At 51.5% G+C, this 27,592-nt stretch overlaps 1 protein-coding gene across 2 annotated transcripts; it reads right to left on the reverse strand.

Annotated features, from left to right (window-relative positions):
• Nucleotides 1-1,449: 1,449 nt before the first annotated feature.
• Nucleotides 1,450-18,978, reverse strand: GPR157 (G protein-coupled receptor 157). 2 transcript variants are annotated; one of them, XM_058552828.1, is made up of 4 exons: nt 18,533-18,978; nt 6,313-6,526; nt 2,633-2,827; nt 1,450-2,187 (listed from the first exon to the last, which is right to left on the reverse strand). In XM_058552828.1, the coding sequence occupies exons 1-4, from the start codon at nt 18,913-18,915 to the stop codon at nt 1,975-1,977; spliced, it is 1,005 nt and encodes a 334-aa protein (XP_058408811.1). In that variant the 5' UTR covers nt 18,916-18,978; the 3' UTR covers nt 1,450-1,974. The 2 variants fall into 2 exon arrangements, with proteins under 2 accessions (XP_058408811.1, XP_058408812.1); XM_058552829.1 differs by lacking the exon at nt 2,633-2,827.
• Nucleotides 18,979-27,592: the final 8,614 nt, after the last annotated feature.

Raw genomic sequence — 27,592 nt, forward strand, 5'->3', positions numbered from 1 at the left:
ATTGACCTGTCTGCAGAGGAAGCTGAAATGGAAATACCCAGGTGTAACTTAGGGGTTTAACTTTTGGGAGGTTTCTACAAAAGCAGACAGCACAGCAGCAGCATCGAACAAGTGGAATGAGAACTTGAGGGAGCCCCGGGCAGCCAGAGATGCTCTTCTCTGAGCCCCCGACTCCCTCTGCAGGCCTTTCCCGACTGCGGCCCGTGGAGCAAACCCAGGTCTCGCTGGGCCCTGGGGAGGCCACGCCCAGCAGGCAGCTGGCACTGCACATCAGAGCCAAGGCCTCTGGGGCCCCCTTCTGAGCAGGACTTACTCTAGCATCACACGCACACACCCCCGCCCATACTCCAACTCAGCTGTGAATCATTTTTTCTTGCAGCAAGCAACTTCCTGAATTTCTGCTGCATTCTAGAAGCTAACGTGAGGGTTTTTACCAGCTATGTGCCCACGATCTGCTGTAACATCTTTAGGGGAACCCCAGATTCTCCTAGATTCCCCCAACAGAGGCCATTTCTGTAAGGAGATTGCCCTTCTGACAGGAGCTCTCTGTAGGGCAGCCCAGAGCTTTCTGTGAATCCTAAGGGGATGTTCACCTCTTGCTCGTTTTCATAAAGAAAGCTTTTTTTAAAGGAAACCAAAAACGAGCGTTTTGGACCCACTTCTGTAGATGACTATTCCTTTCAGATTCTCTTCCTGTTACAGATTTAGCTTTTTAAAGTAAAACAGGAATCAACAGTACAGTGTGGCTTTGGTTTTAATTCAGAACCGTTTTTACGGGTTCAGAAAACCATTTCAGTTTTGCAGCGTTCTCATGGAACCCCAGGGAGGGACAGCTGTCAGGTCAAGTTGTGCTGTTCCTCCCCGAGCCTCCCGCAGTGGCCTTTACACCTCCCGTTCTCAGCCAATGGCTTCTGTGACTTCACAGAGAGATCGTTCTGAACTAAGAGGAAAGTGCTGGTGGAAGGGCCACAGAACACAGAGACAGGTGCTTCTTTCAAATCCCTTTAAAGGTAAATAATCACCCCATGACGCATGTGTCACTTCTCCCAACCAACTCCCAAAACCTTCCCCCTCAGGGAGGAATCAGCATTTGGATCATTCACTAACTCTCTGGTCACCTTGCCTATAAAACATAAATTAGGAAGTGAATGAGCCAGGTCCCCTCCCAACTGACCCTCCTTTCAGTCTCCACACGCAGACCCAAGAGACAGTGGGGCGTCCGCAGGGACTCCCCGCAGCGGCCTCCTCTTGTCCTTGCTCCAGCCTTGCACTGGGGGAGGGAGCGTGAATTTTAACTGACCGGCCTGGGCTTGAAACTCAAACACAATTTCTGTCCAGGGTTGACACCCCACAGGGGATGGGGAGGCTCCACTGGCGGCCCTGAGCAGCTGTGTTGGGCTGTGCTCACGGTGGTCACCAGAAAACCGTGAGGGAACCTTCTGCCTGGTTCTTTTGTTGACCAGCAAAGCTATCCAAGGAAAGCCTGGCTCTCCAGGGAATCTCAATGCCCTGACAAGCCAGGAATCTGCTCCATGGTTTCTAGGTGGGGGATACTCTGGTACCCTGACATTTTATTTAGGATGGGGGCACAGCGTATGTCTCTCTTCATGCTTTTCCCACAGGAGTGGGTCCCTCAAATTGTAAACAGTGCTGTGTGGTCAAGAGGCCAACGACCACTGGACCATGAGGCAACCTGGCAGTGACCACAGACCCCTGGTTTCCCTGACTCTCACTGCCAACCCTCACGCAAACAAACACCCCAAGTGCAGTGGGACGCGGCTGTGAGGAGACGGGCCGCCGGAGGCTCTAGGAGGTAGAAGAAGCTGAGTTTGCGGCTGCCCCCGCCAGGGGGCAAGAGCCTCCATGGCGGGAGGTTACAGTGCAGCAGACATCCAGCCGCTCTGGCGGCAGGGACTCAGAGACCGCCTGTCCCCAGGTAGGCAGCACCTATGCAAGAACTAGGAAGAGAAGAGCTCAGGTGCTCGGAAGTTCATCTGGGGTCCGTCTGGGGCCCTGCGGTTCTCCCGTCTTGGAGGGCGCAGGAGCCTGGGGCGGGCCAGCCGAGCTCTCAGCGGAAGGCTGGGAAGAGCAGCGGCAGCAGAGAGAGAAGAGCCGAGTTCGGACGGCGCGGGTGCAGAGGACGAACATGATGCAGTTGGCGCCTCCCTGAAATGTGTTCCCGATACCCTGTGAAGGAGAAAAGAAGAGGCATGGGTGCCGGGGCTGGGGTGCTCCTACCAACACAAGCAAGGAGGCTAGGAAGTGCTGCGCACCCCACAGACTTGTCCTTCTCCCCTTGAGCCTGGTCTGCAATGACCTTGGCCACGTGGGCCTTTGGCAGAGCTCTGGGCAGGCCTGAACTTGCATGCCTGGCACAGACCTGTCTCTAGGTCTTCCAGGTTGGGAAGGACCCAGGATCAGTCAACTCTCCTGGGGCTACTCCTAGGCCACTGGAGAGCACCTCGATGCCCCTGGGTTGTGCTAGAGCCACAGTGACCCTCCACCTGTCTTGGGTAGGGAGGAAGGCAGAGGGGAGCTGAGTGGATCCCCAGTTGGGATGCACCCACGCTGCTGGGGGAAGGGATCTCTCCCTGCCGCTGGCAACAGCAAGGGCCAGGGAGGGCAGACCTACATGCAGAACGACCAGCACTGGCGTCCGCACCGCCGGGGAGCCACAGAGGGTCAGGACGAATCGCACGGTGCTCCAGACCCGGAGGAAAATGAAGATGAGTGGGATGAGGACCAGCTTCTTATCGGCTACAGAGGTGTGGCGCTGAAGCTGGTGTGCCTCGGAGACGATGGGCCGGTACTCAGAGAGCGCCTCGTGCTGTGCAGGGAACACGGAGAACAGACAACAGACGTGAGCCAAGGGGCTGCCTGTCTTCCCAGGGACTTGGACTAGCTGGAGGAGGAGGAGGTGACGTGTGCAGTGCCTTTCGACCTGGACACCGGAGCCCCAGGTTCCCACCTGGAGCCCGGATCCTTCTCCTGAACTCCCGTCTCCCTGATCCATGCCTGCTCCACGTCTCCACACGGATGTCTACAACACGTCTGAAATTTCTCATGTCAAAAACGGAACGCCCTGGGCCGGCCCTGTGGCTTGGTGGTTAAGTGCGCGCGCTGCGATGCTGGTGGCCCCGGTTCGGATCCCAGTTGCGCATCGAGGCACCACTTCTCCGTCCATCCTGGGGCTGAGTCCCACATACAGCAACTAGAAGGATGTGCAGCTGTGACATACAACTATCTACTGGGGCTTTGGGGGGAAAAAATAAAATAAATAAAATCTTTAAAAAAAAAAAAAAAAAAAAACGGAACGCCCAATCTCAACCCCCAAGCCTACTGCCCTTCCTGATCTCAGCTAATGGAAATGCCATCCTCCCAGCTGTCCAGGCCAAAACCTTGGGAGTCGCCTCTGATTCCCCTCTTTTTGCTACAGCCCCATGCACAGGCTAGTTCTCCGGACTCTACCTTCAACAGAGATCCAGAGTCTGGATGTTCTGTCCACTGCCGCTGCCACCAGCTCGCGCCAAGCACCATCACCACTTCTCTGGGTAGCGGCAACTGCCTCTTAACTGGTCTCCCCCCGCCGCCTTACCACCCAACCCCCTCCCCACTACAGTTTTACTCTCAGCACAAAAGCAGCATGGCTCCGGTTAAGTGCACATGCTCCGCTACTGGGGGCCTGGGTTCGGATCCCGGTTGCGCACCGAGGCATCGCTTGTCAGGCCATGCTGTGGCGGCATCGCATATAAAGTAGAGGAAGATAGGCACGGATGTTAGCCCAGGGCCAGTCTTCCTCAGCAAAATAGAGGAGGATTGGCACGGATGTTAGCTCAGGGCTGATCTTCCTCACAAAAAAAAAAAAAAAAGCAGCCCGGCTCCTGGAAGACCTAAGTCGGATCAAGCCAGTCTTCTACTCAAAGCTCCCGGTGGCTCCCCTTCCACCATCCCGTACAACGTCCCCAACCCCGGTCAGCTCTGACCTCCTTCCTCCTGCTTTCCTCCTTGTTTACTTCCGCCACACAGGCCTCCTCATTATGCCCCAAACATGCCAGGCACACCCCACCCCAGGGCCTTTACACGACGAGCTGGTCCCTCTCTTTGGAGTGCTCTTCTCTGTGCATCTACGTGGCTCACTCACTCACCCTCTTCAAGTCTTTGTCGCCTTCTGGATAAAGCCTATCCTGACAACCCTAGTTAAACTGCAAAGGCGTTTCCCAGGTAGTCCCATCCCCATATCCAGCTCTCTATTTTTGTCTGTTTTTCTTAGCTCTTATCATTCTTCCTAGACATCATTCATCCTTGTTTATCAGGCCTATTGCTCGTGATGCCCCTCCCCCTCCAGAGTACAAGCTGCCCCGGGGCAAAGGCCTGCTGTGTCCCCACCGGCCTGCCCCACAGGAGGGGCTCCATCCAAAGCTGGGGCAGGAAGAAAAGGCCAGCAGACACCAGCTTTGGCTTCCCTGCCCCTGGGGATGCCCTGCAGTGAGAGGAAGGGGGACGCCCCACTCTCAGAAAGCAACTGAGTTTGTAAAAATAGATGAAACTACTCATAACAGATGCGTTTTTGAGCCTGGTCCTGTGTCAGAGACACTGAAGGCCCAGAGGAGGGGAGAGGCCACACACATCTTGGCATCTCTGGGCCCCAAAGCTGCTGCAACTCACCTGCTCAGAGCACCCGCCCCCTCCCCGGAGCCTTCAGCAGCAGCCCAGCGAGCCGTGCGCCCACCACCCCTCCAGAACCCAGTGGGAGCCATGCAGGGTGGGGGTAAAGCTGGACGCCAGCTAGGGCTCCTGGCCGGCTGCTCTTCAGAAGGAAGCTCCTCCAGCTCACTAAATTTTAGCTCTCCTTCTGAGCTAGAGGCAGGGAACACTGTCTTCAGCCCCTGCCCACCCTTCTTTCTTTTTTCTGGTAACACTTGTGGAGCTGTAAAAGAGAACCCATGCTTCCTGCCCGGCTACAGGAAGGAAGCAGACAGACACACAGAAGGGCGGCTCCAGAGGGGCATCCTGGGCAGAGCCTGGTGGAGTTCAGGGAGCCCAGGACCTTCCCAGGGCAGTGGGAAGAGGAGGAGGTGAAAAGGTGCTCCGGCCCAGGCAGGAGACCAACTAGAAGAACAGAAGCAGACAAAGAGGGCTTCAGACCAAGTGTGAGCCCTGGGGGCTCTGGGCCCACGATGCCAGCTGATCCAGAAGGGGCGGCGGGGAGGGGTGAGCATTAGTTGAATTTCTGAGTAAAAGGGGAACCAGAAGTCTCTACTGAGAAGACACAGATGGGAGCACACGGTGGGGATCAGGCGTCACAGCTGTGCGGAGTACCTGACAAACCCGGAAACGGCTGCTGAGCCAACAGGATGCCCTGAAAGATGGGGACACACTCTCCTACAATCTCAGCGTTGCAACTCAGGGCCCTAGCCACCCTCAGGATAAGCTTGGTAGTCTGTTTTCAGAGCTTTCCTGTGAACCTACCTGACTGCTCCAGCCACTGGTCCAGTCTGAGTTCTCACCATCGCCACACAGAGCTTTGTGTGTGCAGAGGCTCAACAAAAGTGTACTGACTAAACGACCGAGTGGCTCAACGATGGGTTAATCCGAGGCTTGCTTGTAGCAGTTTGCAGCTGGGGAAAGCCCATACTTTACATTTGCATAACTGCTAGTCAAGAACAAGAAAAAAACTGGCCAGATTGGTGGAGGAAAACCATTCTTTCCTAGAATTTCTGGCCAGCCCAGCCTATTGGTTTATGAATTCCTGAGAGCCTGAAAAATCTATCGTTTAGATATAATTTTAATCATCAAGGACAATGAGGAGAGTTATTGGTATCACTGATTATGAAATTCCCTGGCCTCCCCTCCCAGCAGCAGCCCAGGTCAGTTCCATTGGGACTCTGCTCAAATTCCTCTTGAGGCTGAGCGACCACAGCGGTCTGTCCAGGAGGGGGCAGCAGAGGGCTGTGGCCGGGACACAGGCTGAGCCCGCAGCTTCCTGGATTCCACAGCAGATCCCTCCTCAGGAGCTAGGCGAGTTTGGGGAGCCCCTTAGGCTCTGTGAGCCCCCGTTTCCTCATCCACAATCAGAGGGGTAACAGGACCCACCCCTGACAGGGCTGCGTGATTAAACCAGACAACCTATGATGCGTGTGTTCTATCTACGGCACTGTGCCTGACACATTTGCAAGCCCTCGGTCACTCTGGCCTGTTACTAGTTCTGCCCCCAGAGTGACAGCCTAAGGTGGCCGACCCCGAGGCCGGGACACCGGCACAGTGGCCACACAGAGCTCTGGGCTGGGGCCTGAGGGTGGCTGTGGCACCTACCGCTCTGTTTATGTGCTTCCGGATGAGCAGGTAGAGCACGGGCAGCGTGATGTAGGCCAGCATCTCCCACAGCTTCCCGGTCAGCAGCATCCACAGGACGCGGTCCTCCGCCTCCAGGTCGATCCAGCACCAGCCCACGGACACGTCCGAGAAGTCGTAGCCGATCTTCTTTAGAAAGACAGCTGCCACGGTGATGGCCAGCGGAACCCCCCAGCTGAGGAATTAGGAGCAAATAGGAGCAGAGAGGTCAGGCCCCGACTCCCAGCAAAGCCAGCATGGGTGCGATGAGCGGGCCACCCGGTAGACAAGGAGAGCAGTGCTGTCCGAAACCTGGATCAGAGGGTGTCCCTGGAGAAAAAGGGGCAGAGTCCTCAACTCCCCCAACACAGCCCTGCTCTGCCCGAACCCCGCCAAGCCCACCCTAACCCCTCGGAGCCCGAGTAAGAGGACACAGGGGACGTCCTGGCCTCCTGCCTGGACAGACACACCCTTCCAATGCCCAGAAGTTGGGTTCTTTTTTTTTTGGGGGGGGGGTGAGGAAGATCGGCCTTGAGCCAACATCTGTTGCCAATCCTCCCCATTTTGCTTGAGGAAGATTGTTGCTGACCTAACATCTGTGCCCATCTTCCTCTACTTTTTATATATGGGACGCTGCCGCAGCATGGCTTGACAAGTGGTGCATAAGTCCACGCCCGGGATCTGAACCTGCGAACCCCAGGCCACTGAAGTGGAGCGTGCAAACTTAACCACCATGCCACTGGGCCGGCCCCAAGAGGCCGGGTCCTAATTCAGAATTGCTGAGCTCCTTGGAGACTGGTGCTGGAACACTGGGGCACAGAGAGGGCCGCTCCTTCCTGCCCCGAGGGGCCTGTGTGCCAGCGCGCAAACACCGGCCCCCTATCCATGCCTCATCCACACACCCTGCAGTCAGTCCCCCATGACCAGGCAAGGTCTAGGGGTGCATACACTGGTGGCTTGGGGTTGTCGGGGCAGAGAATTCCAGGAGCCCACGTGCCAGGAAAAGGATCTAGAAGAGGGAACACGGGCTTTGGGTGGACACATCTCCTTGGTCCTGAGGCTTCCTTGCTCCGGGGGTCGGGGTTGTCCCCTGGCAAGGGTCAAAGGGGGCCCTCTAAAGCATACAGCCCAAAGCAGGGGCCCTCCCTCAGGGCAGTGCTGGGCTGACTTTTCTAGAGTTTACCCTGACAGCAACACAGTCATGACTAGAGCCGAGCCCCAAGGCCCCTCCCAGTGGTCCCTGCCCAGTCTCCCTGCAAGGCATTTTAAATCGGTCAGGGGGACACAGAGAAGCTACGTGGTGGCACAGCAGGGTGATGAAGAGCTGGGACTGAGATGCACGGGCAGGGTCCAAGCCTCGCTCTCCCCAACCTGGCCTGAGGACATCAGTGTTTCTCTCTGCAAAGTGGGGGTGATAAGAGTGCCTACAGCGGAACATGATCGTCGGTCATCAGGAGAATAAGGTGATTAGTGTACGTCCAGTGCCCAGGACTGGGCGTGTCAGTGTCTGCGACCCCTGCTGTCCTGCCGTCCCAGGATTTGGGCCTGTGGTGCAGGCACCAGACACGCGTGAGGCCCGTGCAGTTTCTGCTCCAGGAACAGGACACACGGGCCTGTGTCCTAGGTCAGTCGCCTGGAAGACAAGCAGTATGTAAACAGGGCAGTGTCGTCAGTGAAATATTTAGCTCAGAAATCAGTGGTACTTGGAGGGTCCTGTGTAAGGGAGGTCAGCTCTTTCTGAAGACAGTCGTGGAGCAGGGATGAGAGCACTGTCACACATCAGTCTGTTGTCAAAACGAGGCCAGAAGTGCTGTTTCTCCCAGGGCTGCTGGGCTGTGGAGGATGCAGGGTGGGGATGGCGGGGAAGGGAGAAAGCCAAGCCCCTGGCCTGGACGCTCTCGGGGCAACCTGCCCCTCGCCCCTTGCCGGCCTCCACAGGGATGGACAGGAGGGCAAGGGGACAGTCACCCGCGCCCTCAGTGTCTGCTTCCCCGACAGCTGGGAGGTGGAGGCAGCATGTCCTCCTCAAAGTCACAAGGGCACAGAAGGGGCAAAACCCCGCCAAAGCTAAAGAGTTACAAGAAAGGCACCAAGTTACACTCAGGAGTGTGTCCATTTTAAACGCTTGTTCTAGGCAAAGTTATTTATCTGGTAAGTTAATATATATTAGTGTCAAACTGTTTTGTTGTAACAAAGGGTCATCGTTTTAAAACCTATGCCATCCTGAGATTTTAGGACAAGGTACGTCACAGCTCTGAACTTCACAAGGGCGAGGCCATGTGGGTTCACGCTCTATCTCGGCATCTAGAACAGCACCCGGCACGCGCTGGGGGCAAAACAAGGGCCTGCTGAATGAATGAATGAAGTTTGAGCCATTCTGAGACTGAGACAGCTTTCTCCAACTTACTCCTTAAATTTTCACCACAGGGAAAAGCAGGTAAAAGGCTTTTGTGTGTGTGTGTGTGAGGAAGACCAGCCCTGAGCTAACATCCATGCCAATCCTCCTCTTTTATTTATTTATTTTTTTTTCCCCCAAAGCCCCAGTAGATAGTTGTATGTCATAGTTGCACATTCTTCTAGTTGCTGTATGTGGGACGCGGTCTCAGCATGGCCGGAGAAGCGGTGCATCGGTGCGAACTCGGGATCCGAACCCGGGCCGCCAGCAGTGGAGCGCACGCACTTAACCGCTAAGCCATGGGACTGGCCCCCAATCCTCCTCTTTTTGCTGAGGAAGACTGGCCCTGGGCTAACATCCGTGCCCATCTTCCTCCACTTTATATGGGATGCTGCCACAGCATGGCCTGACAAGCAGTCCATCGGTGCACACCTGGGATCCGAACCTGGGCCGCCAGCAGTGGAGCGCGTGCATTTAACTGCTACGCCACAGGGCCAGCCCCAGCAAAAGGCTTTTAAAGTGCTGACACTGCCATCCTGAAGATATATGTGTTTTCTCACCACTTTATGGTTTACAAGGTTCCTCCAAGGACTTGTGGGAAGCGGGAAAGCAGTGTGTGGGGACAGTGCCCCTGAAGGAGGCTGGACTGGAGCTGAGGACTCCCATTCAGGCTGGAAGGCAGGACCAGGCAGGGCGCGGTGGGAGGAAGGCACCCGAGTACGGGCAGCGCCCCGCCCCTTGCCCTCCTCAGCATCCCACGGCCCTTCCAGGAAACCTGGGACCACACAGCGACAGACCCACGCTCTGTAACTTTAGGTTTGTTGTACTAAAGTTACAAAGTGATGTATCTCCTCTGTATTACTGGGGTGTGCCCCGCGCTGAGTTTGTGTTGAGAAATACCCAGAAAGAAGACCAAACAGGAAGAGGGCTTTGAAAGAATTAAGAATGTGGGTTTGATCAATCCGAGTCACTGAACTTAAGCACAGAAGGCAGGTATGGTGGGGAGGTGTTCAAATGGGAGGTGGCAAGAAGAGATAATATCAGGGAGCCGGTGGGAATGGAGTGGGAGGGACAGTCTAATAATCCCACAAAGCAGGCTCAGCCAGACTCATAACTCATGGACACGGGCCCTGGTGTGCTGGTAATGGCTAACAACTGGCTCTCTGGAAAAAATGTGTTATGTATGTATACACACACATATAAAGTGATTATAAATTTTACTGATATAAAAGATGTGAAGCACACAATTTGTAAATAATAATACATAATACTCCTCATTGTAAATTGCATATAGCCAATTAATTCTCACAGAATGGTTGTGTTGATTGTTGCTAAACTTTGGCACCTGCAGCCAATCTATGGTTGCAATTAGCAAATGAGGGTAGTTCTATGACATGGGGTTGGTTGACATTTTCATTTTCCTTAACAAGTCAGATGAAAGTGAAATAAGGAAGACACAGGGGACAAGACGAATGCTGGAACTGCACTGGCTCGACAGTGACATGAGCAACTTCTCTGGGGGATCACGTAATTTTCCAACACCAGAAGAATATTTCTCTTCTTTTTCTTTTGCTCCGTGAAACTTCTCATCACCTGCTCCTCAAATACCTGGCTTCCTGCCTGCCCCTATGGCTGCCACCTCAGCTTAAGTTCAGAGACAAGTAACACTTGTCTCATCTTTACTATTAACATTTTCTCCATCACTTTTTGAAGTCTAGATCAGGGGTCCAGCAAACTATGGCCCTCAGGCCAAATCCGGCCCAAGGTCTGTTTTTTAAAATAAAGTTTTATTGCAACACAGCCACACTTGTTCATTTATATATTGTCTGTGGCTGCTTTCAAGTTACAACAGCAGAGCTAGGCAGTTACAACAGAGATCATATGGCCTGCAAAGGTGAAAATACTTACTATCTGGTTCTTTACAGGAAAAGTTTGCTGACTTCTGCTCTACAATCAACAAACCAATGAATCAAGCCCCCATTTGTAGTGTCTGCCAATTTCCATGGTGTAAATATTCCCACCATCGCCAATTTCAAGCCACCAACATTTGGGAAGCAATGCACAGTAGCACACCATCAAATAGTATTTCCATCACACAGACACAACAAATGCAAATGACCTCAAGTGCACAGATGATAGTAAAATAATTAGGACGTAATAATTTTGAGTATTTTTACTACTTTTGTTTTTAATATAACTGTAAGTTTATATACTGTAATTTTCATTAATGGTTGTATTTAACAATCAGCTCACAAAATGCCCTAAAATTTAACAATCTGGTCTTACAAGTTGGCTCCAGAACACCGCTGGACAGAGGACGAAAAGGATAGGGAGCTGAAGATCCCCCAGGTTCTGATCTACAGAGTGAGGAGAAGGCAGGTATTCTGGGCAACCGCAGACAAGCCGAGCTGTTCTCTGGTCAGGTGGCCAACTTTGGCTGTAGGTGGTGTGAATTTGGAATGACATGTGTGCCCTAATTCCTGCTTTCCAGAAATGTATACTTCCAATTTCTGACATGTATCACGTAATAGTTTTTTATCCCTCCAAAAAAATAAGCCATCCAAAACTAAACAAAATCAGAACAAATTAGACATAGCTTAATAACAGCACATGTGAAAAAGACCAAGGGCTTTAGTCGATTGTGACCTAGAAACTCGTGTGGTCAGAGGGGTCGCCCTGATGCCCAGATGTGGGCGGTTCAGAACTGCCAGTGAACTGTCCTGCCTCCGTGTGGCCACCTGCAATCCACATCCTAAACCTGAGATTGTGTGGAATACTACTCAGCCATAAAACAAACAAGATCGTGTCATTTGCAACAACACAGATGGACCCTGAGGGTATTTTTCTGAGTGAAATAAATCAGACAAAGACAAATACCGTATGATTTCACTCATATGTGGAAGATAAACACACAGATAAGGAGAACAGATTAGTGGTTACGAGAGGAGAAAGGGGTGGGAGGAGGGCGAAAGGGGTAATGGGGCACAGGTGTATGGTGACAGATAAAAACTGGACCGTTGGTGAACACAATGCAGTCTATAAAGAAACCGAAATACAGTGATGTACACCTGAAATTTACACAGTGTTGTAAGCCAATATGAACCCCCCCAAAAAAAGCCCCTAAAATTGCGAAGTTGGCACCAGAGCTGGGCACGTAAGGAGACGCTGGGTCTTAAGCTATCCTCGAATGTTTACAGACTCTTGATGAGGTCCTGCTGGCAGAGAAGGGGTTAGGCGGCCGGAGGAAAGGGCAGGGTGTCCTGCTCAATCCTAAAACTGAGAGCTGACCTGGCAGCTTCCCCGGAGACACCACATGACCATGTGCAGGGGATGCTCTGAAAGGCTCTGGGGGAGGGACGTGACCAAGGAAGGTGACCGATAAGGTCCCTTCTCTCCAAATCTGGGACTCTGAGGCTGAGGTGAAGCAGAGTTGGGGTCTCCTAGCTGGAGGGAGCCTGAAGACCACACTCTGAGCAGAATCCCCCACTTGGAGGGGCACCAACAGCTTCTCCCAGCAGTGCCCGGGCCCAGCTCCCATGTGGGTTTGCCTGGAAACCGAGACCAGATTCCAAGTTGGCTTCTTCCCCACCTGGAGGCTGTTACAGGTTGAGTTGTGTCTCCCAAAACTCATATGTTTAAGTTCTAACCCCCAGTAACTCAGAATGTGACTGTATTTAGAGAGAAGGCCTTTAAAGAGGTGATTAAGGTAAAATGAGGCCGTTAGGGTGGGCCCTAATCCAATATGACTGGTGTCCTAAGAGGAGGAAATTAGGACAAACACACACAGCGAGATGACCATGTGAAGACACACAGTGTAGACAGCCATCTACACACCAAGAAGAGAGGACTCAGAAGAAACCAACCCTGCCAACACCTTGATCTCAGACTTCCAGCCTCCAGGGCTGTGAGAAAATCGATTTCTGTTGTTTAAGCCACCCTGTCTGTGGCACTTGGTTAGGGCAGACCCAGGAAACTAACACAGAGGTTTTCTACAAACTATGGGAGGAGGGACAAGCTCTGGGCAAGGGATCATAGGCCAGGCCCTGGGGCCCCCTCCCAGAGGAGAAGGGATGAATGGGAAATGCCCCCCTACCCGACCCAGGACTGGCAGAGCTGGGCAGGGGAGCTTAGGGGAGGGGTAAACTAACCAAAAGCCATTCGGATTTGTCATAAGTTTAGCTGTTCTCTGAACCTGGCATCCTTTTTCTTTTTAAATCTCCTCCAGAGAAGTGGAACTAGAAGTGGCACAGGATTAGCCAGGAGGTGAGTAAGCCATCTCTGACACCCGAATTCCCTGGCATTTGTCAGACGACCGCGAGCAGGCGGCCTGTGCCCAGAACAGCGATGCTCTGGGTTTCCCTTGGAATTCCCTGCTCCGCCCAACTGGGCATCTTCTGAAACCTCTCCCACCAGATCAGGGAGGGGGACACCTGCTGACGAGAGCCACCTCCACTTCACACACCAACGGGAATACCCTCCCCACCACTGCACCCAGGGGTGCACGCTCTGCTCAGTCATTTGCCCGCACCATTGGATTCCTGCACTTTCCCTCCCCCAAAACCTCAGCGTTCCCACAGATTTGTGGCGGGGAAACTGGCACCTACTGGGAAGGAAACAAAGAGGTCTTCTCCCTCTTCTGCTGGCAGGACAGCAGTGCCTGGTCCATGTGTCATGCGGCCTATGAAAACCTTGAATGTGAACATAACTCAAAAAACGCTCTGAGAACAAAACTATCAGGCAACAATGTGCCGATTTAGAAAGCTCCTGGGAGCAGGACAGAGCGCCGGAGGGAGGTGCAGCTGCAGAGGGCTCAGCCTGGTGGAAGAATCACAAGGCCACGGCCGCCTGGAGGTCCCCTCTAGGAACAATGGCCACTTATTGTTAGGTGGGGGGCAGAGGGGCCGGCCGTGGGAGGAGTGCAGGGAGTCAGCCACTGGCCAGGCCACGACGAGGTCACTCTGCAGCTCTGGCCACAGAAGGGGGAGGTGTCCAAAAGCACTTTTGAACACACAAAGCCGAGCACGCTTGCTGCAGCCCCGGTTCTGGTGGGCACCGAGGAGCCATCCTGCAGCGCTCAGAGATGCTCTCTGCACCCCTGGGGCTGGGCCAAGGGGGCCCAGGGTGAGGACGGGCAGAATCTGACCTTGCCCTGGCACAAGGGTCAAGGGGCAGCCACTGCTCTCAGCCCCTGGGGCTACAGCCGGCTTCCCGTGAACACCCAAATGCAGAGAACTGGCTCCACGGCACTGCCCTCAAAACTTTTGGGGGAACAAATGAAAGTTCACCTCGTGATATTTTGGGGAGCACTGACCAACGTGGGGTGCTGTTCATGCAGCCACCGCGCCCACCCCTCATTCAGAGGGGCCTGTCCAGGGACCGTCAGTTCTGCCTGCAGCCGCGTCACTAGGCCCCACAGTGAGCTGCTTTCTGATGAGAGAGCTCAGAGGACCTTCTCTTTCAGGGTCACGGTTCCCCTTTTCTCTACGTTGGAACTCCCCACTCCCCACAGCAGGGTGACCCTGCGATGCCACAGACCCTCCTCCTCGGGAACTCCCAAGCCAACTCTAGAGGGTGGGAGTGCCCATGGGCCGGGGCACAGGACCCATCCCTGCCAGGGGTCATGCCCACACCCACTCCCACCTCAGCAGAGTCGGAGGAAATCCTAAGACTTCCAGACGTGGTCAGCTTGGCCAGGACCCTTACTTCTGACAGGCGAGATGACGCACCCCTCAGCCCGGCCTTCCCCCCATACTCACAGGACACATTGGCTGATGCCTGGCACAGCAGTGGCCCGGGGTGTGCAGGTGGGGGGATGGTTCTGCCCTGCCCTGGCTTCCCCCAGAAGAAGTCCATCAGCCTGGGGCGGAAGAGGGGCTGACAACTGCTTATGAAAGGCAGGTCACCTCCTGCAGGTGCACAGGGATGGTTTCAGGCCAACTTGGCTTATGTGATCAGAAGGGAACTGACCCTACCCACAGCAGCGCTGGGCCCGAGCTTATCAGACCCTTCCTACATGTGTATTGTAAATAGACAGTCAGGCACACATCCACACGGATGTGAAATAGGGGCCTCTGCATCCTGCTGCCTCAACAGCTAGGATACAGTAGAAACGGACTTCTTAATACAGGGCTGAACACTGAATACTCGCACACAACCTTAAACATGCAACCACCACCAGGAAATTCACATTAGAACACTGTCAGACTCAGTGATGCTCAACTCTTGGGTGAAAGTCTGAAGAGTAACAGGATATTTATCTCAACAAAATATGTATTAACTACAAAAGAAAAAATCGTAACTGCAGTGGAGAACTGGCAGATAATGCCTTAACCAGGTGATCAACGTTATCACCATGAGACAAATCCAAGTCATGGGGAGGAAGCAAGGAGAAAAACACGCTGCTGTGACATTCCTGCCAGAAGTGCAGAACCTGAACCCACCCATGAGGAAGCATCAGACAACCCGAGCAGAGGTCATTCCACCAAATAACAGGCTGCACTTTTCCAAAAAGTCAGTGTCATGAAATACCAAGAAAGACAGGAGAACTCTTCCAGATTGAAGAAGAATAAGGAGACATGAAAAGTAAGTCAATACATAAGCCAAGATCTTCCTTTGCTACCAAGAACGTTATTAGAAGACTGACAAATCTCAATGACGTCCACAGTCAGATAACAGCACGGCTCCATGCTCATCTCCTGCTTTTGGAAGGTGTATGTGGTTATATAAGAGACTCTTGGAAATACGCACTAAAGGATTAGGGGTTCGGGGGCACGAGGTCTGCAACTTACTCTTAAATGGGTCCAAAACAAATAACTGGAGATGATAAAGCTTACACGATAAAATGTTAATAATGGGCGGAATCTGGAAAGTTAAAATTAAATTACGGTCTAATTTTATCTCAATTTAAAAAATTATTGTCAAGGCCAAGAGTCAAGATGGAATTATAAAAGACTGGAGTTCTAACCCTGAGCCTCCCACCTGGCTATGCGGCCAGTCTGGAGGGTAATTGTCCTGCCCACTCCCTTGGGTTACTGGTGATCAAGGAGCTAAGGAATGCGCCTTAGCAAGACCTCAGGAGCCAGACCAGCTTGTGATGAAATAGGGTTTCCCTGAGGATAAAGTCTAAGCTGCCCTCCTCCTCCAGTGGAAAAAAACACCTTTCTGTAAAGGGAACCATGCCCGGCATTTCGAGGGGGCTCCTGGGGGCCCAGCAGGCACTTTCTGGGAACTTGTGTCACTGCACTTTCTCTCCAGCCTCCTGCCCTACATGGTTGCATTCAGTGTTACAGAAGGCTCTTTTCACTTAACATTGTATCGTACCATTTAAAATAGATTTACAAAGTTCACAGCCAGTATTCTATGCCTGCATAACATTTCCGGGTGGGGTGTAGTCTACAACTTACTGTTCCCCTATTTTTTGGACATTGAGGTTGCTTTCAAATTCTCACCATGAAAATAGTGCCACACAAACTCCTCTGCACACCCAGCTCTGCATGTATTTTGGATTATCTTCTCAGTCTAGGGCCCTATAAATAGGATTACTGGATCAAGGGGTATGAACCAAATACTTTTTATGTGGATTATTCCAATTTACATTGACAATAATTATGTAGGAAAATACCAGTTTCACTGGCATTTTTCATGTTAGTATTCGGCCTTACTATTTTTTTCTTCTAAATTAATGAGAATATGGTACCTCGTTATAACTTGTATTGTTTTGAGTATTAATGGGGCTAAACTTTTTCCCATATATATTCATCAACTGCTTGTACTATTTTGTCTGAATGTATCCTTTGTCCATTTATCAGGATATCTGTCAGTTTTTTAAATAATCAATTCATAAAAACTCTTTACAGAATACAGATATCAACTTTTTGTGAAAATGCGTTCCAAGACTGGAAGGTCGGAAGAAGAGGACTGATTATCAGTAGAGTGAAATAGTTAACAAGCGGATGACCGTGTAGCCTATGTCTGAAGATGAGATTTCTCACGCCAAACAGGTCCTTCAGCAACAATAACTAATACTTCCAAGAAAGACGCTGAAGAGTCCTGAGCAAGGTCATTAGCAACATAGTCTGGGAGGATCTCGGTCAATAGATGAACCTGTTAGACGGGTTTTACCAACTCTCTTAGAAAAGCAAAGTGAGTGCTAACTTCTGAAAGGGAATAAATTGTCCAAGTCCCTTTCTAGCTCAGATACAGGTAATTTTCTTTCAAGAGGCAGGTGGATCACACTCAAGAGACAAGATGAACAATTTGCTTCTTTTTTATGGCCAGAAGGGGACACAGACTTTCTTAGGAGGCCTTTCCTAAGCATCACAGAAAACAGCCTTAGCAGTGAACAGAAAGAACACCCAGCTTAGGCTTCTTAGGAAATTTGTCTTTTCTATAGGAGCTGCACCAGGTTCTCTTTATCACTTAAAAAATATATGGTACTCAATATTTTAAAAAAGAGAGGGAAAAAGAGAAGAGATTCTCTCAAAGAAAGTTTTGGGCTCCTTCTCCAGTACACATGAACTCGGTGTACACACTGCCCACACCCAACCAGCCAGCCAAGGAAGTCTCTGAAATGGACACAGAGGTTAAGAGGGATGTTGCCAGGGGAGGAAAGGCAGGCCCCTTTCTGCGGGTCTCTACAGCATCTGAAGCACTGTCCAAATGGCTCCTTGCAAAAATTTTGTCTTGAACAGCTGAGAAGCAGGCCATTTAGTTTTCCTGGGACCAGCTGGCCTCCATCCAACAGTTCTGAGACCTGGAGGTCAACTGAATCTTGCAGGCTTGTGACCTCACCGTTGTGACACCCAGGTGATCTGTCTCTACCAAAGTGCTGACTGTCCTAGTCCCCTGGAAAGCACTCAAGTATGTAACAGAGAGGACCTATAATTAGGGCAGCATTTGGTGCTCTTATCTGGGGGAGGGAGAAGAGGCAACAAGCCCTATAAGATTCACCCTACAAGCCTTGGGTTCAGCACAGGACACCACCAGATGTTCCAATGGTGAAATTACACCAGGAAAGGGCCAACCTTCTTCCTTAGGTGAGGAAGGAAGTCTCTACTCTCAGAGACTCCAGGCAGCTGGTGGCCCTCTTCCAACCAGCCTCTTCCACTGACCTCAACTTCAGAGATGCTGAACTCCAGAAAGAAAGTCAAGATCGTCTAGAACAGAGATAACAAGAGACTGAGGCCTAAGGTCTAGAGATGAGAAAAGATTAAAAAAGAAGACAGTCCTTTGTAAATTTTACAGCTGAGGCACTGCATTCGGCAGAGGGCTGGACGGACCGGCAGCCTGGGAGTGGCCGAATGCACCACATCTGCTGTGCCCTGGGATAGGGAGCTGCCTGCTCTCCAGCCTGGGGCAGCCACCTAACTCATCTCCCAGCCTGGGAACCAGGCGCTTCTTCCCACGGGCAGCCGAGACAGCCAGAACGCAGTAAGCAGGAGGCGAGGGGCCCAGCAGCTCTCCAGGTGCTTCTAAGCTACCAGGGCCGGCCTCCGATGGGTGAGCTCTGGCCCACCCTCCAACCGGCTGTGCTGAGGCGCCCACCTCGCTGAGGTTAGGGCTGGGGCAGGCACAAAGGGGTGCCCTCTGCGGCGATGCTCAGGACAGGTCCATGTCCCACAAAAGCCTAGCATCTTCCGCCTGGCCCAGGGCTGCCCCGGGGCATGACACTGCCCGCCTGCCGCTCATCCGGGGATCCGACCAAGGCGCGGGCGCCGCAGGGGCGCGAGGGCCACAGGGGCAGTAGGCAGGGCCCAGACGGGACTCGGGGATGGGGGCTCGAGGGGAAGCAGCGCCGCCGCCACCCACCTGACGATGTGGAAGGCCCAGAGCAGGCGGCCGGCCCGGGGCCCACGCGCAGCGCGGACGATGCTGAGGTACAGGTAGAGGGCGATGGCCACCGTCCAGAAGAAGGAGCTGGTGTTGGCGAAGGTGGAGAGCGCGCCCTGCAGCACGCAGTCCCACGAGGGGCCCGTGAAGTCCTGCAGCACCCCGTAGAAGTAGGCGGCGGCCGAGAGCAGGTCGGCCAGCGACAGGAAGAGCAGCAGGCGCCGCGCCTGGCTGCGCAGGTCGGGCCACAGGGCGTGCGTGGCCACCAGCAGGCCCGAGCCGAGCGCGGAGAGCGCGCACGACAGCAGCACCACGGCGCGCTCCGACGGCACCAGCTCGGTGGGCGGCACGGGCGCCGGCATGGCCGGGCGGGGAGGGGGCCGGGGCCGGGGCGCGCGGGCGCCGTGAGCACAGAGCCCGGGCCGCCCGTGCGGCCGGCGCCGTCTGGGCACCCACTCGCCCGCGGCTCGGCGGCCCGCCCCTGCCCCCGGGCCCCGCCCCACGCCCCGCCCACCCCTCACACCCCGCCCCTGCTCCCGCCACGCTCCACCCGGAGGCACCCACGTCCAGTCGGCGGCCCTGCGCCCCGCCCACGCGCCCACGCCCTCCACGCTCCACCCCGCGGCCTCCACGCCCTGTCCGGGGCCCCGAGCCCCGCCCACGCGCCCCACGCCCGCCCTGACCCGCCCACGCATCCCCCGCGCGCCCCCCACACTCCCTACAATAAGCTCCTCGTCCTGTCTCTGGTCCTGCCCCCCCCCCCCCCCCCCCCCCCGCCCGTGCCTGCTTCCCAACCTGGGCTACCCCTGTTCTTGCCGGATGGCCAGGACGTCCTGTCCTCGAGAGAGAAGGACTGGCAGTTTTAGGGCTAACATTACCTTCCTTCCTTTCAGCCAGCTTGTGTGTGGGGTGGGGTGGAGGGGGGAGGCGGACGAAAGCATTCTTTCCGCTGGTAACAAAAACAACTGTAGAGTGTGAGCCTCATTAGTTAGGCAGTGGTACCTGAAGTGTTCACAGGGTGGTGGTGGTTACTTTGGGAAGGGGGTGTTTCTAATTTTTCCTACAAGGAGCACACTTTTTTAAAATTAAGCTTATTAGGTGTGATTTTTTTATTTTTTATTATTTTTTTATTTTATTTACTTATTTATTTTTCCCCCCAAAGCCCCAGGAGATAGTTGTATGTCATAGATGCACATCCTTCTAGTTGCTGTATGTGGGATGCCGCCTCAGCATGGCCGGACAAGCAGTGCGTTGGTGCGCGCCCAGGATCCGAACCCAGGCCGCCAGCAGCGCAGCGCGCACACTTAACTGCTAAGCCAGGGGGGCGGCCTAGGTGTGATTTTTTTTAAATGAAACATTAATTCCCAATTTATTGTTTTGTTCTTTTTTGAAAAGTTCATACTTCTTTAATTGAAATCTAATTTACATACCATAAAATTGGCTCTTTTAAGTGTACAATTCAATGAATTTTAGCATACTCACAAGTTTCTGCAACCATCATCATTGTCTAATTCCACATTTGCATCACCCCAAAAAGAAACCAGGTTAGCAGTCCTTCCCCATTTCTCCCTCTCCCACCCCTTGCTTTTGGCAATCACTAATCCACCTTCTGTGTCTACCGATTTGCCTATTCTGGACAGTTCACATAGATGGAATGGACAGTAGGTGGTCTTTTGTGACTGGCTTCTTTCAATGAGCATGTTTTCGAGGTTCATCCACATTGTAGCTTGTATCAGAATTGCATTTCTTTTTATGGCCAAATAATATTCCGTGTAGGGATATACCACATTTGTTTTTCCGTTCATCAGTTGATGGACATTTGGATTGTTCCTGCTTTTTGGCTATTATGAATAATGCTGCTATGAACATTCATTTACAAGTTTTTGTGTGGACATATGTTTTGAATTCTCTTGGGTGTATACCTAGGAGTGGGATTGCTGGGTCACATGGTTACACTATGTTTAACTTTTTGTGAAACTGCCAGACTGTTTTCCAAAGTGGCTGCACCATTTTGTATCGCTACAGCAATATAGGAGGGTTCCACTTTCTCCACATTCTCCTAACACTTGGTTATGTCTTTTTGATTCTAGCCATCCTAGTGGATGTGAAGTGGTGTTTTGTGGTTTTGATTTGCATTTCTCTAATAATGATATGTAACATCTTGTCATGTGCTTATTGGCCATTTACATATCTGCTTTGGAGAAACATCTATTCAATTCTCTTACCTATTTTTTAACTGAGTCGTTTGTCTTTTTGTTATTGAGTTGTAAGAGTTTTTTTAACATATTTTGGATACTAGAATCTTATCAGATATATGACTTACAAAAATTTTCTCCATTCTATGGGTTGTCTGTTCACTTTCTTGATAGTGTACTTTAAAGCACAAAAGTTTTTATTTTCACAATGTCCAAATTACCTGTTTTTTTTACTTTGGCTACTGTGCTTTTGGTGTCATATCTAAACCATTGCCTAAGCCAAGTTCATGAAGATTTACTCCTACGTTTCCTTTCTTGCCAGTACCACACTATTTTGGTTACTGTAACTTTGTAGTAAGTCTTGAAATGAGGAAGTGTGAGTCCGCCAACATTATTTTTCTTTTTCAATATTGTTTTGGCTGTTTGGAGCCCCTTGCATTTCTGTATCAGTTTGGGGATCAGCTTTTCCACTTCTGAAAAAAAAGGCCAGGACTGGTCCCATGGCCCATTAAGTTTGGTGTGCTCCACTTCAGTGGCCTGGGTTCGGTTCCCGGGTGCAGACCTACGCCACTCGTCTGTCAGTGGCTAAGCTGTGACAGTGGCTCACATACAAAACAGAGGAAGACTGGCACAGATGTTAGCTCAGGGGGAATCTTCCTCAGCAGAAAAAAAAAAAAAAGCCAGCTGGGATTTTAATAGGGATTGCATCAACTGTAGATAAATTGGGGGAATAATGCTATCTTAATAATACTAAACCTTCTTATCCATGTACATGGGATGTCTTTCCATTTATTTAGGTCATCAATTTCTTTCAATGATGTTTTGTAGTTTTCAGTCTACATTAGATTTGATTTTGCATTTGGTTCATAAAAGGCAAAGGTTATCATAGGCGTAGATTATCTTTTTGTGTCCAACTTTTAAAATCATTGTATTATGAAATATGCATTCTGCAAAGTGCCTAAAATACAAATGTACAATTTAATAAATAATTATAAAATAAATACTCAACCAGAGCAAGAAATATAATAATTCCAGCACGCCAGGAGCCTCTCCCCAAACTTCTTTATTCCCCCTCAGTCATTTTCTTTCTTTTTTTTTTTAACCATTCATGTATGCATCCCTAAAGAAAATACTACAGTTTGCCTGTCATTGAACTTTATATAAATGGAATCATACTCTATGTTCCCTTTTGTGTCTTCCATTTTTTGCTCAACATTATATTTGTGAGATTGATCCATGTTTTTGCATGAAGCTGCAGTCCATTCATTTTCAATGCTGTATAGTATTCCATTATAGAAATAATATATCCATTCTCCCATTTTTGGACATTTGGGTTGTTTCCAGGTTTTGACTATTACAAGCAATGCTGGAATGAGCATATATTCTATTTTAATCAGAAAAAAAGTTACTAAAAACCATTCTCTTGAACTTGAGCAAGCACATTCACAGACTTTGCTCTGCAGAGAGCTGAAGAGCAGCTGTTTTCCTTCTGAGTCACTACAGAAGCCCCTGACCTCCTCCTGAGAGGACCCCAGACCATAAACAGACCGTGGCTGAGAGTGCTGTCAGTGAAGCCTCTCAGCTTTTTACTGGCATGAATAGTTTCAAGCCTGGATTGTGCAACCGGCCCTGGGCTTTGGCACATGGCCGGGCAAGAATGGACTGGAATGGACTCCCTCCCCGGATCATAGTCATTTAATCCTTAGAGTATTTTGCAGGGGAAAGAAGGGCAGGAGAGGTCTTCTGGGAAGTGGCCCTGTCGACAGCTCAAGGCTGACTATGTCCTTCCTGCTTTGTTGAGATGAAAGCGCTTTGCCCACTTCCCCAGGTGAGCGGTTGGCTATTTTACAGGTAGGTTTGATCAGGAGATTTCTTGGTTTTCTTTGCACTGGAAAATAACATTCAAAGAACTTTCATACTTCCCACTACTAGGGAAAAAATGGGAAATACATGCAATGATAGAGCTTCAAATCACTTAGGTCTGAGTTTGAAGGTAATTTCCCGCTGCCCGAGCTCACTGATGTTGCCCGGATGGGTCCAGGTATTAAGCAGCAGGTGAAATCATGGCTCCCAAGTTGCCCGGTGATCTTAAGCCACCCCGTGTGGCCGCTACCAAAGGGAGCCAGCGACTCCTGACCCCTAGCCTCTCAACAGAGTTCCTGGGCTCTGCTTCTCTCATCCCAGGGGCTGCTGGTCCTCTGAGGAGGCCTGACCAAGAACAGCAGACCCAGAGAAACACCAGGCCCCCAGCTGCTTCTGAGGGTGCGCACGCCATATGGAATGCGATGGCCTATTGGCCACATTTTTTATTTCCGGCCTTCCAGTCACCCCCTCCCTCCTCATCCTTGGGGGAATTGGTAAGAAACTCAGAGGGATTCTTCTTTTGACTCTGAGTCATCTCTCTAGCATCTGTGTCAAGCCAGCTGGCAGTTGTCTGTTGCTCCATGTCCAGTGTCCAGAGGAGCCATGTCCAAGGTCCTGACACATCGTGACAACCTCCCCTGCACCCCTATTGTCTGGCTGCAGAACTAGGGGCCCAGACCCAGAGAGGCCCCATAACCATGGCCAGTGTCCCCAGGAGGAGATTGGCTTCAGTTTGCTCTTTCCTTCCTCCCCCCGCCCCAGAAACAAGATTTCCTCCTCTGACAACTGCAGACGGGTGACAGTGTGAGTCTAAATTGGAGGAGCCCTAGATGATTTTCTGAGCTCAACTCCAGTCTAAGTAAAAAGCCACATATCTGATTTTTAAAACTGGAAGAGAAGAGAAACTTTCTTCCTGTTGTTGGTAGAAATGTAGGCTTTCTCATTCCCCTGTTTGAAGGTGAGTAGGGCTCATCTTCCTACCCAGGTACCATGACAAGCAGTGGCTGTGGAAGAGGAACCCCGCCCCCGTGGGCCCCTCTCTGTGCTCCCCACCCCCAGCATCGCCAAAGGAGGTTGTGCAACCCCTGGTGTCTCATGTGACTGTTAGGCCACACAGAGGAAAGACTAGGACAAGCCTGAACAGCCACGTTTCTGCAGTCAGAGGCCTCCTCTTCAAGGGGCACCATCTGGTGCATGTATTTTCCTTCAGGAGAAGCCCTCAGGTCTCAGTGGGATGTGTTTAAACTCTCCGCCATCCCCGCGAGCCTGTCCCCTCCCCACTCCAAACTCTGAAGGCTGTTGCCTCACTTTGCTGTGCATGCAGCCTCCTGCCTGCAGAAACCCCGAAGACCCTGGTTCTGATGGGCTCTTACGTTGCAGCAGCTCCCAGGGTGGCCACCACACTCCACTTCTCAGCTGCTCAGGTCGATAAAGAACAGCAAAGCCACTAAAGGGAAAGGCTATTTTCCTCTCTACCTCTACCCGGACTCACTCTACAGGTAGGGCTGGCCTACAGTACACGCTGGCACCAGAAGAGAGGTCTTACGATCAGTGGAAGACCCAGCTTCTAGTCCTGCCTCTCTGTCCTGGCCACGTCTGGTGAGCATAACTCTAGAGATCCCCCCGCTCAAGATTCCTGTCCCCTGGTTATTTAATCAAACACCAATCTAGGTACTGCTGTGAGGGGATTTTGAAGATGTAATTAAAGGCCTGTTGTGGACTGAATGTTTGTGTCCACCCCCAAAATCCGTATGTTGAAGCCCCAACGCTCAATATGATGGTGTTAGGAGGTGGGGCCTTTGGAAGGTAATTAGGGTTAGATGAGGTCATGAGGGTGGGCCCCCCACGATGGGATTGGTGTCTTCGTAAGAAGAGGAAGACACACTAGAGCGTCTTCTCTCCCCGCCATGAGAGGATACAGCAAGAAGCTGGCGTCCACAAGCCAGGAAGCGGGCTCTCTCCAGGAACCAAATCAGCTGGCATTTTGATCTTGGACTTTCAGCTTACAGAACTGTGGGAAATAAATGTCTATTGTTTAAGCTGCCCAGGATATGGTATTTTGTGATAGCAGCCCAAGCTGACTAAGTCAGGTCCCATGTCGGTGGACCTTAAGATACAAAGATTATCCAGGTTGGCCTGGCCCCATCAGGAGAACCCTTTATTTTTATTTATTTGTTTATTTGTGAGGAAGATCAGGGCTGAGTTAACATCCATGCTAATCCTCCTCTTTTTTTTTTTTTTTTTGCTGAGGAAGACCGCCTCTGAGCTAACATCTTTTGCCAATCCTCCTCCTTTTTTTTCCCCCCCAAAGACCCAGTAGATAGTTGTATGTCATAGTTGCACATCCTTCTAGTTGCTGTATGCGGGATGCGGCCTCAGCATGGCCAGAGAAGCGGTGCGTTGGTGAGCACCCGAGATCCGAACCCGGGCCGCCAGTAGCGGAGGGCGCGCACTTAACCGCTAAGCCACGGGGCCGGCCCAGGAGAACCCTTTAAAAGTGGAAAGTTTTCTTTGGCCAGGAGCAAAAGCAGAAGTCAGAGAAATCTGAAGAGTGAGGGGGATTCCATGTGAGGGGGATTCAGCGTGAGGATCCAGCTGCGATGTTGAGAGAGGGCCTGTGAACGTGGGAAGGAAACACGAGTGGCTGCCAGGAGATGAGAGCGGCCTGAATCCTGCCAACCACCTGAACGAACTCAGAGCGCAGCTGGCCAACACATGGAGTGTGAGAGACCCCGAGCAGAAGACCCAGCTGAGCTACGACAGACTTCTGCCCACGGAAACCGTGAGATAACAAATGGGTGTTGTTTTATAAGCCACCATGTTTGTGTAATTTGTTACACAGCAATAGGAAACTAATATACCACGTGACCTAAAAGGGGCCACGTAACATTTCTAAGCCTCCAGTGCCTCATCCAGAACATAAGGGCAGAAAATTCACAGGGTGGTTGGGAATAAGGGGCCTTTGGGCTTGTAGACAGAGCCCTGGACTTGTGGCCAGAAGGCCAAAATTTGCTAATTGTGTCACCTTAAGCAAGTTACTTAACTTCTCTTACTCTCAGTTTCCTCACCTCTAAAATGGAGCCAACAGCAGCTGTTTCCTTGGTAATTGAGTAGCAGCTAGGCACCTGGCCACCCAGCCAGAAACTACATTTCCCAGAGCCCCTTGCAAATAGGTGTGGCCGAATGAGTAGGCCTCACCAGTAAAATGTGAGTGGAGGCACCTGGGCTGTTTCTAGGCCTGGGCCTTAAAATGGCACCTGCCCTCCACCTCCTGCCCCTTCCTGTGACTGGAATACTGAGGTGCCAGCCACACGGCCTCAACACACTGACAAGACACGTGACCCACAGGACGGTGGAGAAAGACGACGGAAAGAACTCAGGTTCCTGAATGCTGGGGGCTGCTGTGTCACCTACTAACCTGGCATGCTCTTCTTTGCCGGTGTGTGAGGGAGAAATAAACACTCAGGTCCTCAGGGCCGTTGGATACTGGGGGCTCTTTGTTTCAGCCTCCTGGTCTCTGCCTTAACCAATACAAGCAACTAATGCGGGGACAGTAGGACCAAGGGTCGCAGTGAAGACTTGGAGATGCCGTGTAAGCATCAGCCCAGGGCTCCCTTTGAGACCAGGGTTTTGTTTCGTAAAATGGAGATATTATACATATGTCAAGTAATTTATTAGTGCTTATAAATATTATTTGAAGAATATTCTAGAATTTCAGTGGCTCAAGGGGTTCTAGTAATTTATTCATTCCACAAATATCTATTGAGCCCCTACTAATTGTCTGAAGACATGACATTGAACAAAAAATCCCTGCCTTTGAGGAGTTTACCTTCTGGTCAGGAGAGAGACAATAAACAATCAACGAACATATACTGTGTCAAATGGCAATAAATGTGGGAGAGAAGAGTAAAGCCAGGTCGTAGGGCTAAGGTGTGCTGGGAGTGCTTTATATAAGTGTGCAGACTCTGGTGGGACAGCATTTGAGCAAGATCCTGAAATGAGGGAGTGAGTCCTGTGGACATCTGGAGGAAGAACATTCTAGACAGAGGAAATAGCACGTGCAAAGGCCCTGAGGGTGAGCGTGGCCAATGTGTTCAGGGAACAGCAAGGAGGCACTGTGGCTGGAGTAGTGTCAGAGGGGGAGAGGCAGGCAGAGAGGCAGGGAGATCTCTCGGGGCCCACAGGCAACATGAGGACTTTAGCTTTTACACCTTGAGTGATACTGGAGGGCTGAGCAGAGGCGTGCTGTGAAAAGAATAAAGCCTGGCTTACAGGCTGCTGCGTCATCTAGGTGAGGGGTCTGTTCTAGAAGCAGAGATGACAGGATTTACTGAAGGGCCAGATGTGAGTGTGAGCCAATGAGGAGTCAAGGGAGAGTCTAGACTTCTAAGATTAAAGGAGAGAGTTGCTCTTCACTGGGGGGAGCAGGTTTAGGGGGAGGCAGCAGCAGGAGCTCGGTTCTGGGTGTGTTCGATTCCTAGTAGATAAGCCAAGTTCGGGGGGGTGTCGGAGTTCTGGGGGAGTCCTACCTGGAGACAGAAATTTGGAGGCAGTCAGCATGCAGACGGCGTTTCTGATGTGAGATGCGAGAGTTCCTGGGGAGAGAGCGTGGAGAGAGACGTCTGTGGAGGGAGCCCGGGCACCGCAATGCCTAGGGATGGGGGATGAGCGAGAGTAACCAGAAAGCTGTCTTAAGCAGTGGCTCTTTGTTTTCCATTGTTGTAAAATATATCACATAAAAAACTACCATTTTAACGATTTTTAAGTATACAATTCAGTGGCATTGATGACACTCATAAGATTGTTAACTATCACCACTATTTCCAAAACTTTTTTTCTCACCCCAAATAGAAACTCTGTACCCCTTAGGTGATAACTCGCCGTTGCCTCCTCTCCCCAGGCCCTGGCAATCATTAATCTGCTTTCTCCATAGAGTTGCCTGTTCTGGACATTTCACAGCCATGGAATCAGACAATAGGTA

Source organism: Diceros bicornis, chromosome 13, assembly GCF_020826845.1.
Source record: "Diceros bicornis minor isolate mBicDic1 chromosome 13, mDicBic1.mat.cur, whole genome shotgun sequence".
Lineage (NCBI taxonomy): Eukaryota > Metazoa > Chordata > Mammalia > Perissodactyla > Rhinocerotidae > Diceros > Diceros bicornis.